Source organism: Salmo salar, chromosome 20 (assembly GCF_965601325.2).
Source record: "Salmo salar chromosome 20, fSalSal1, whole genome shotgun sequence".
NCBI lineage: Eukaryota > Metazoa > Chordata > Actinopteri > Salmoniformes > Salmonidae > Salmo > Salmo salar.
This window is the reverse complement of record NC_138310.1, coordinates 25,102,973-25,113,282: the sequence shown is the minus strand read 5'-3', so window position 1 is coordinate 25,113,282 and position 10,310 is coordinate 25,102,973. Positions and strand designations below refer to the sequence as shown.

The following is a 10,310-nucleotide window of genomic DNA, read 5'->3' as shown; positions in this document are numbered from 1 at the left end:
GGCCTAATGAATTTATTTCAATTGAATGATTTCCTTATCTGAACTGTAAAATCTTTGATATTGTTGCATATTGCATATATACTTTTGTTCAGTGTATTTTCTTTGTAGTACAGAATTAGGCAACCCATGATTTGATTGATCGCACAATCCAGCACAGTAGGAGGCAGCAAGCACATTAAACGATTGTTTGTATAGCACCTTTATACCATAGAAGAAGAAGAAATCCTGCGCATGTTTGATCCGCAAAAAAACACAAGATGCAACGTCACGTCTATCTGTCATGGCGCTGTACAGCAGTCAATGTTGACTTTTTGAGTAGACCACTGGCTGAAGAAATTGACACGGTTTGACTTATAGAAGGGGTACAGTACATTTAAACGCAATCTTGGTTTGGTGAACATCTATAGAAGTAATCAGGTAATTGTAATAAGACAACAATCTCTAAACGCTAACTAGTCCTTGCTAACTAATGTAACCCGCGTGCATTGTTGCCATGTGTTGACAACTTCTTGATTCTCAGTTGTGGTAGCTATAACGTTGTCTAACTACCAATAGCATAGGCTCTATAAAACTTTAAGAATGTGGTATCAAAGACAAATATAAAGCTATGCGCATTCCATCCAATTATTCATATATACAATAGATGACGCTCCGTTGAAGCCTCCATCTTGGCACTCCCCTACCATTATAGTTTTTGGCATGTTTATTCTATTGCGGACACCATAATGTACATGTGTCAAACTAATTCTACAGATGAGATGGCCGAGTGTTTGCGGGTTTTCGCTCCACCCTTGTACTTGATTGATGAATTAAGGTCACTAATTAGAACTCCCTTCACCAGGTTTTCTAGGTCTTAATTGAAAGGAAAAAAAACTGCAGACACTCGGCCCTCCGTGGAATGAGTTAGACACCTCTGTCTTAATGTATACTTTTTAAATTACATTATGTGAGCTAAACAGAAAATATATAACATTTTCCTTAAAGTATAATTTTTAGAGATGACTAATGATACTGTCCCCACTACAATTTAAAAAAATAAATAACTAAGTTTGGCCTTAATATTTAATAGAAATACTGTAGAATTCCATTCATTCCTATGGAGGACTGCTCCTACTGGGGAGTGTTATTGAGAACCCAAGGGGGACTTTCAACATGGGGACCCCTCAAGGGTGTGTGCTTAGTCCCCTCCCAGTTCACCCACGACTGCAACACCAAGTTTGTTGACGACAAGACGTGGTAGGCCTGATCACCTTCGGCAATGAGACAGCCTACAGGGAGGATGTCAGAGACTTACATGCTGACCACACCGGCTCGCGTCGCGTGGGCGAGCGTTGCAAAATAAATATACACATGTTATTCAGTCATTGCACCCACACTGCTCGCGAGCGTTTACGTAGCCAGGCGCTAAAATAGAGCTTGGTTCTATTTGTGACGCTTAACGCTCTGCAAGTCCCACTTCTCCCATCTCTTCATTGGTTTTTAGGAGCATATACCTATGTGGGTGATTGAAAGATGAACTGAGGTCCATGCTCCAGTTGGTATTGGTAATGCACCATAAAGTCAGTTGCCAACTGCCATATAAAGTCCAAAGAAGAAGCCTGAAGAAGGAGAGATTACCAGGAAACAAACTTTTACCCTTTTATCTGTGGATTCATTGTCGGAGTAGAGGACCTTGTGCATTTCAGGTAAAATAACAACCCAATGTTTATATCCCAGGACAAATTAGCTAGCAACAGCAAGCAAGCTAGCTAAATTGCTGTAAATGTTTAATGCTTTTTGACCAGTCCCCAAATTAATATAGGTGGTTCAGAGTTTGTTTTGATATTTCAACCTGCTTATCCTGAACGCGTCTGGTGTGGGGGGGACAAAATCAACATGCGCGCGATGGCTCAGCATGTTAGTTGTGTGGTACCAGGACAACAACCTCTCCCTCATCGTCAGTAAGACCAAGGAGCTGATCGTGGACTATAGGAGAAAGGGGAGAGCTCTCCGCCAACCACATCGACAGGGCTGTTGTGGAGCGGGTCGAGCACTGTATCACCGCATGGTATGGCAAATGCACCGCCTTCAACTGCAAAGCGCTACAGAGGGTGGTGCTGACAACCCAGTACATCGCTGAGGCCGAGCTCCCTCCCATCCAGGACCTCTATATCAGGTGGTGTCAGAGGAATGCCTGAACAATTGCCAATGACTCTAGTTACCCAAGCCATAGACTATTCACTCTGCTACCGTCTGGAAAACGGTACCGGAGCATCGGCTCTCGGACCAACGAGCTTAGAAACTTCTTCGACCCCCAAGCCATAAGACTGCTAAATAGTCAATTAATGGTACCTAGTGTGTGGGAAATGTGAATGTGTGTGGGAGTGTCAATGTAGTGTGTGTGTATATATATATATGGGTGCCATTAATATGCATGCACACACATACCAACACAAACATACAAGTTACGCACACACATTCACACTTTTACTCATCAGTAGCTGCTGCTACTCTGTTCTTTATTTTACTCTTATCTATCCTGATGCCTAGTCAATTTACCCTGCCTTTATGTTCATATCTACCTCAAATACCTCGTACCTCTGCACATTGATCTGGTACTGATACTCCCTGTATGTAGCTCCACACTGATCTGGTACTCCCTGTATATAGCTCCACATTGATCTGGTACTGGTACTCCCTGTATATAGCTCCACATTGATCTGGTACTCCCTGTATATAGCTCCACATTGATCTGGTACTGGTACTCCCTGTATATAGCTCCACATTGATCTGGTACTCCCTGTATATAGCTCCACATTGATCTGGTACTGGTACTCGCTGTATATAGCTCAATTCTTGTGTATTTTATTCCTCGTGTGTTACTATTTTTATTATTATTTTTAAACTCTGCATCGTTGGGAAGGGCTCATAAGCAAGCATTTCACAGTAAAGTTTACACCAGTTGTATACGGCGCATATGACAAATACAACTTGATTTGAAGGCCAGCGGGTCCCCCTCTTGGGTTCTCAGCTGAAGGTATGGACCACAGCTGGCTCCATGTGAACTACAATCCTGACGCTCTGTTTTAACGTTTAGAAACGTTACTAATCCTTGCACGCGATACGGTTTTGGAAAACTTTTGGAACTTTATATGCTCGCATACACAGTTTAGCAGCGGTTATAGCAGGTGCAGTGAAATGCTTATGTTACTAGCTCCTAACAATGCAGTAAATGTCACAGGTACACAAATAATAAATACACATTTTGTAGGCAGTTTGGACCTTTTGGCTGTGTTATCTAGTGGAAACTTGTGCAAAGAGCGTTTATTTTAATACCTCAATGGCTAAAAGAGAATCTGGCACAAGCAAAGGACCAGTGAGAATTTGCAAACTGAGCTTTATCATGCTGCGACTTCACAAGCACTGCCAATCACAAGCGTAAAAAAAAAAGCTAATCATTGATTGTGAGCCATAGCCGCAGGATGTAGTTTGGGGGTCGGGGTGCTGCGATTTATTAACATATTTTTTTCCCGCGCTACAGGCGGCTGTATCATCTTATTAATACAGGACTAGTAAAGGCCTAGTGCACTACTTTTGTAAAAATGTATTTTTTTTTTTTTTAATCCAGATTTTTCAGGGAGTGCTTCTGCACCCCTACTTCCTCCGGCTATGTTGTGAGGTATTTCACACTGTGAACATTTTTACATGATATCGGGCAGTGTCACATCAGGGAATTTACCTCAGGCAGCATATAGATATGTGGAATGACCCAATGGAATTGTAGTCATAATAAGGGCTACATGCAGATATACTGTAGGTGTTCTTGTGAAGACTTATTGAATGAAGCCGTGTGGATGGTTATCCATTTAGCTTTCCTGTACAATTTTCTCCCTAATTGCTTTGTCCAGGATGGCGGAGCCAGGCTCAAGCGACCCTGGTGGCCCCTCTAGCACTCCAGCAACGCCTGGAGGGAGTGGCAGGGGATTGGTGATGGGACGCCGGCTTCCAGCTACCCTCTCCACCGGCCGCTTCCCTTCCATGCGCACCAAAGACCTCACCTTAGGAGGGGTGAAGAAGGTAGGCTCAGTGAATTGTATGGAGTGTTTTTAATGGTCTATCACCAGCACTTGTGTATTTATTTAACTAGGGCCATCTTGACTTCCATGTTTTATATTTCAGAAAACCTTCACCCCTAACATTATTGGCCGAAAAGCTAAAGAAGAGTAAGTACAGTTGTTCTGTCTGTGACAATATGTGATTGCATGATACTGAAATGTTTTCCAGCACATACTAAAGGACCATATCTTGTTAACAGAGTTTTACTTTCTTCTACTATAGGCAGAATGTTGATGCTGGTCAAAGGAGGGAAAAGAGAGAGAATGATCGGGGTCGTGAGCGAGGTGGTAGGGGTGGTCGGGGCCGGGGACGTCCAGAAGTCATCCAGTCCCACTCTATCTTTGAGCAAGGGCCTGCAGAGATGATGATGAAGAAAAGAGGTAGGATCAGGGTCATTCATTCAGCTGGAATTCCATAACATTTGTTATATGGTATCATTACCATAATGATGTATCATTACGTTTGAACTTTCTTCCTGTGCTCTATTCAGGCGGCTATGAAGGTGAGAGAGATGCACCAAGTGTGGGTCCCTCACCCATCATCAACATTAAGAAGGAGAAGAGGGAGACAGAGGAAGAGACCAAAGAAATTTTGCGCAATCTGGAACGAGACAATGTGAGTCCTCTGTGTACCTATGTCTCATCATACTGTCGGTCTGTACAATAATTGTCTAGTTCCTTGTCCACTTGTGAGTAATTTACAACTAATTTCCACCAGTTCCTGGATGACCCTCACCTAAGGAGTGATGTAAGGAGCTGCCCTGTTCAGCTGCCCCTGGCTGTGTCAGGGTGGGGATTCAAGGAGGAAAGTGATGTCACTGATATAGCCTTCAAACCAGACAAGTCTGAGGAGGACATTGAGGCCATGGAGGGAACAAATGCAGTCAAAGGTAACTATGATCACAGCTCTTACATCGCCAACCTTCATGTCAGTTCAAATGAAACAGAATGGCAAAACAATCTACTATAACTGTCTAGGCCATTTGTCTCCCTCTCTCACTCTTCAGTGAAGCAGGAGCCAGAAGATGCTCCAGAGGTCAAGAAGATGGAACCCAGTTTCAGGCGACCTCCACTCCCTGAGCCTGAAGTTTTACCTGAACTGCTGGAGACCTGGAGTCAGAGCAAAGTGGAGGAGCTGTTCTTCATCCAGCTCCCTGACTCTCTACCAGGGCAACCGCCCACCCAAGAGGTCAGGCCAGTGAAGACAGAGATGCAGTCAGAGGATGGACAGTCCATGCTATTGAAAACTGAATCTCAAGTAGGTATTCAGGTGTATTAAATATGTGGTTCAGAAAGCAAGGCTACTGTGTACTCTGTATACGATCAGTTTGTTTGTGTGTCTGTCCTCTGTGGAATAGGAGGAGCAGCAGGAGGAGAACAGTTGCCATTTGAGGGACCTACAGGAGGGTCTGGTGGGACGACTGTTGGTGCGGAAGTCTGGTCGGGTGCAGCTCATACTGGGGCATGTCACACTAGATGTGGCTCTGGGAACCTCGTGCGCTTTCCTCCAGGTCAGAGAGAACACAACCTTTGGCTGCTCATAGTTGGTTAAAATTAGTGTCTACTGATGATGTCACCAGAAACACTTATCTTTTTCTATTTGTTTTACTAGAAAACATAGAAATCTGATGTTTTCACATACACTATATATACAAAAGTATGTGGACACCCCTTAAAATAGTGGATTTTTCAGCCACACCCGTTGCTGACAGGTGTATAAAATAGAGCACACAGCCATGCAATCTCCATAGACAAACATTGGCAGTAGAATGGCCTTACTGAACAGCTCAGTAACTTTCAATGTTAAACCATCATAGGATGCCACCTTTCCAACATGTCAGTTCTTTAAATTTCTGCCATGCTAGAGCTGCCCCAGTCAACTGTAAGTGCTGGTATTGTGAAGTGGAAACGTCTAGGTGCAGCAACGGCTCAGCCGCGAAGTGGTAGGCCACACAAGCTCACAGAATGTGACCGCCGAGTGCTGAAACACGTAGTGTGTAAAAAAACGTCTGTCCTCAGTTGCAACACTCACTACCGAGTTCCAAACTGCCTCTGGAAGCAACGTCAGCACAAGAACTGTTCGTCGGGAGCTTCATGAAATGGGTTTCACTGGCAGAGCAGCAACACACAAGCCTAACATCACCCTGCGTAATGCCAAGTGTCGGCTGGTGGGGTGTAAAGCTCGCCGCCATTGGTCTCTGGAGCAGTGGAAACGCGTTCTTTGGAGTGATGAATCAAGCTTTACCATCTGGCAGTCCGACGGACTAATCTGGGTTTGGCGGATGCCAGGAGAACGCTACCTGCCCCAATGCATAGTGCAACTGTAAAGTTTGGTGGAGGAGGAATAATGGTCTGGGGCTGTTTTTCATGGTTCGGGCTAGGACCCTTTAACGCAACAGCATACAATGACATTCTAGATTATGTGCTTACAATGTTGTGGCAACAGTTTGGGTAAGGCCTTTTCCTGTTTCAGCATGACAATGCCTCTGTGCACAAAGCGAGGTCCATACAGAAATGGTTTGTCGGTGTGGAAGAACTTGACTGGCCTGCAAAGAGCCCTGACCTCAATCTCATCGAACACATTTGGGATGAATTGGAACGCTTACTGCGAGCCAGGCCTAATCGCCCAACATCAGTGCCCGACCTCACTAATGCTCTTGTGGCTGAAATAGAAGCAAGTCCCAGCAGAAATATTCCAACATCTTGTGGAAATTCTTCCCAGAAGAGTGGAGGCTGTTATAGCCGCAAAGCGGGGACCAACTCCATATTAATGTCCATGATTTTGGAATGATATGTTCAATAAGCAGGTGTCTGCATGCTTTTAGTCATGTAGTTGATGTTGGTGATGAATTTAATGTTGGAAAAAGGGTGGAATTTCCCTTTAAATCTTCACTTCTCTGTAGTTGTATGTAAACATACAGTTGTGGTCAATTAATATTGGCTCCTTTGCACTTTTCTTAAATAATTCCTTATTCTAAAATAAGTTGAAATTGAAAAACACTTTTTGGTCACCACAAACTTAAGTTTACAATTTGAATTAAAAAAATAAAGACTAAGGGAATGGACAAAATTATTTCCACCCCGGAGGTAGTACTTGGTTGCACAGCCTTTGGCCAAAATAACTGCAGAAATATACTTATCGTAGCCATCAATAAGCTTGCTTCACCTTTCTACTGACAATTTGGCCCACTTTTCAGCAGCAAACTGCTCTAATTCTTCAATACTTGAAGGAAGCCCTCCATCAACTACTGTATTCAGATCTCGCCATAGGTTTTGGATGTGATTCAGATCTGGAATCTTCGCTGGCCACTCAAGAACAGTCCAACATATCCTCTTAACAATTCCTGTGTGCTTTTTGATGTGTGTTTGGGGTCATTGTCATGCTGGAAGACCCACAACCTTCAATGGAGACTCAATATTTGGACACTGGGTTGATCATTGGACCACAAAACACCTGACACTGCTGATTTCATGATGCCTTTTTTTTTCAAATTAAACTTTTTTTAGACAAATTAGGAATTATTAAAGCAAAGTGCAAGTGTGCCAATATAATTGCCTCTCCCCCCACCCCCTTAGGAACTGGTGTCAGTTGGAACAGGAGAGGGCCGGACTGGTGACTTGTCAGTGCTGGGACACATCAAACACAAATTGGTCTGCTCACCAGACTTCGAAGCCCTGCTGGAGAACAGAGTATGACGAACCAGGACAGGACGAACAGGACAAATATAAGCACCCACCATAAGGCCAGGGTTTCTATAGTACAGTGGGGACCACATACAGAATAACACAGACCGTGCAGTGCTGTGTAAGGACAGTAGTACCACAAGCAAACATGGCACCTAAAACCTATACATGTTTTTTCAGGTGTCCATTGTTGTAACTTGGCCCTGGATAGTTTCAGAATGTGAAATAGAAAGTCTTGTAACACAGATTTCCTACCACTAGTTTGTGAGAAAAGCTGGCTTGTTTACAGAACGTTTTATATATTTTTCTCTGCTGAAAGTGATGGGGAAAGATTACCTTGTTTGAGATGTGTGCTAAATGACTCCAATAAAGGGTAGGTACAGTATTCTCTCATAAAAATGATTAGCCTACATGAATGTGCCAAATTCCAAATGTCCTATTTAGTGATGTAGTGGTAAAGAAAATAGGTGGGTAAACTCTGATTGCCGGTCGCACTGTAAAAATGAACGCGCTCTATCCTTTTTTTTTTTTTTACTGTCACAAAAAAGGTGGCTAAACTGTCTCACAAAAAAGCTGCGTAAACTGCATTTACTTGTGTTTCCCCTCCACTACACCACTGGTCCCATTCCAGTTTTATAAGCAGATCACACTATCAGGTCTAGGCTTGAGAGGGATAAGTGGAGCAGTAATATTTTCCATGTAAACGCATACCTAAATGACTGGATGTAAGATGAATAAAAATAACAAAAGTTCCTGTGTGCTTAATGTATTCATATACTTATATTAGCACTGAAGCTCTAAGGTATAGGTCACTTGTTATGCTTCAAACATTTTCATTGTGATCCATATCTTTTCAACTTTACATGATGTGAGATGAGGATTTATCAGGGTCTAGTGTGGATTGCATAAGTATTTTGAAGTACTTAAGTATTTTTACTTAAGTAGTTTTTTTGGGTATATGTACTTTACTATTTATATTTCTGACAACTTTTACTCCACTACAATCCTAAAGAAAATAATTTACTTTTTACTCCTTACATTACTCCTGACACCCAAAACTACTCGTTACATTTTGAATGCTTAGCAGGACAGGAAATGTGTCTAATTGACACACTGATCAAGAGAACATCCTTTGTCATCCCTACTGCCTCTGATCTGGAAGACTCACTAAACACATGCTTTGTTTGTAAATTATGTCTGAGTGTTGAACGGTGACCCTGGCTATCTGTAAATTAAAACAAGAAAATCGTGTTGTCTGGTTTGCTTAATATAACACATTTGAAATGATTTATACTTTTACTAGCTCCTCCACTTTGCTCTGACTCCAGGTCTCCAGCAGTTTTAGACTTTTACTCAAAAGTAGTATTTTACTGAGTGACTTTTACTTTTACTCAAGTATGAAAATTGGGTACTTTTTCCACCACTGCATTTACCCAACTAAATCATATATGTGATTGCACTCACTGGGCCTACTGTGAAATATTTTATATACATGTATTTTGTGTTCAGCATTAAGTAATGCGCGGGTGTTTCCACGTCCTACCACCAGATATCAGTTTAGAGACGAGGAAGAATGTTTTTGTTGTTGCTGAAAAACGAGACCACAAAACCGACGAGATTCTCGCAGGAACATCTGATGCGCACCATCATCGTTCATCACCTTAAGTCTATGCCGCTGTCCGTTGGCCACGGGTGGAGACAACAATGTGAGGTGAGTACATTAATGTAGCTATCTACCCACGTTTCAGGAAATTGTATCTCATCTTCCGTGATAGAAAGCTAACGTAGCGCAACAAAATCGACTGTTTGATATTGTTTGTGAATAGATGGTGTACAGCGTCAATGGTTACCACAGCCACAAAGTGATCACGTCTAAACCCCGCCTATTTCTACAATTTTCATAATGTGATTTTTAACCTAACCACACTGCTAACCTTATGCATAATCTTAAATTAAGACACACAAGCAAAGTTTCGTTTAATGAATTTGTACAATATAGCTAGCCAATTTTGACTTTGGGGGTGTGGTAAATAGTGACAGAGTATAGCAGATTAGAACTAAGAGCATTTTAGCTAACCATAACCCCTTTCTTAACCTTCACCTAATTATCCTAAACTGCTATGTTACTTCTAAACTGATGTGTAATTTCTAACCTGCTAAGAAAGTCACTTCTGGTCGTAGCTGCATTCCACCTAGTCCGAGTACTCATAATACTAGCCTAGCTAGCTTGCCATAGAATAGCCGACGCAACTCTATGATTTAAGAATAGCCCACAATTAATGTGTAAATGCAGGCCATTTGGCTGCTGAAATCCAGTCCGCCCACACCGGTGGCTGCTCAACTCCGTCGTAATTTGTTGAGTTGCTCAACTCCATTGTAATTCGTGGAGTTTAGTTTAATTGGCTAGCCTAAAAGTGTGATACGGATTGGATGCATGAATCGTGACACATTATTAGCTAGAATCCGTGTAATTTCTCCCTTCCTGGTCTGCTGGAGATGGTGTTAAAATTATTGCAACAGTCAGAAAATGTA

General features: G+C 42.4%; 2 protein-coding genes across 7 annotated transcripts in view; both read left to right on the top strand.

Moving 5' to 3' along the window:
• The first annotated feature begins 233 nt into the window (after nucleotides 1-233).
• Nucleotides 234-8,530, top strand: rpc4 (DNA-directed RNA polymerase III subunit RPC4). 4 transcript variants are annotated; one of them, XM_014160043.3, is made up of 10 exons: nucleotides 241-417; nucleotides 1,484-1,685; nucleotides 3,888-4,056; nucleotides 4,159-4,202; nucleotides 4,318-4,475; nucleotides 4,586-4,710; nucleotides 4,813-4,984; nucleotides 5,102-5,352; nucleotides 5,453-5,605; nucleotides 7,671-8,530. In XM_014160043.3, the coding sequence occupies exons 3-10, from the start codon at nucleotides 3,889-3,891 to the stop codon at nucleotides 7,788-7,790; spliced, it is 1,191 nt and encodes a 396-aa protein (XP_014015518.1). In that variant the 5' UTR covers nucleotides 241-417; nucleotides 1,484-1,685; nucleotide 3,888; the 3' UTR covers nucleotides 7,791-8,530.
• An 831-nt stretch (nucleotides 8,531-9,361) lies between these two features.
• The window catches only part of plcf (1-acyl-sn-glycerol-3-phosphate acyltransferase zeta), a 46,085-nt gene continuing 45,136 nt past the window's right edge, over nucleotides 9,362-10,310 (top strand). The window contains exon 1 of one of the 3 annotated variants that reach the window (XM_014160041.2): nucleotides 9,362-9,489. The gene's annotated coding sequence lies outside the window, so the exon portion shown is untranslated. 3 annotated transcript variants of the gene reach the window in all.

Excerpts from the sequence above, each read along its gene's own strand:
- rpc4 (XM_014160044.3), top strand. The coding sequence starts at position 3,889 with ATGGCGGAGCCAGGCTCAAGCGACCCTGGTGGCCCCTCTAGCACTCCA. Across the intron at positions 4,985-5,101 it reads GGGAACAAATGCAGTCAAAG|TGAAGCAGGAGCCAGAAGAT; the intron begins GTAACTATGATC and ends CTCACTCTTCAG. Across the intron at positions 5,353-5,452 it reads TATTGAAAACTGAATCTCAA|GAGGAGCAGCAGGAGGAGAA; the intron begins GTAGGTATTCAG and ends TCTGTGGAATAG.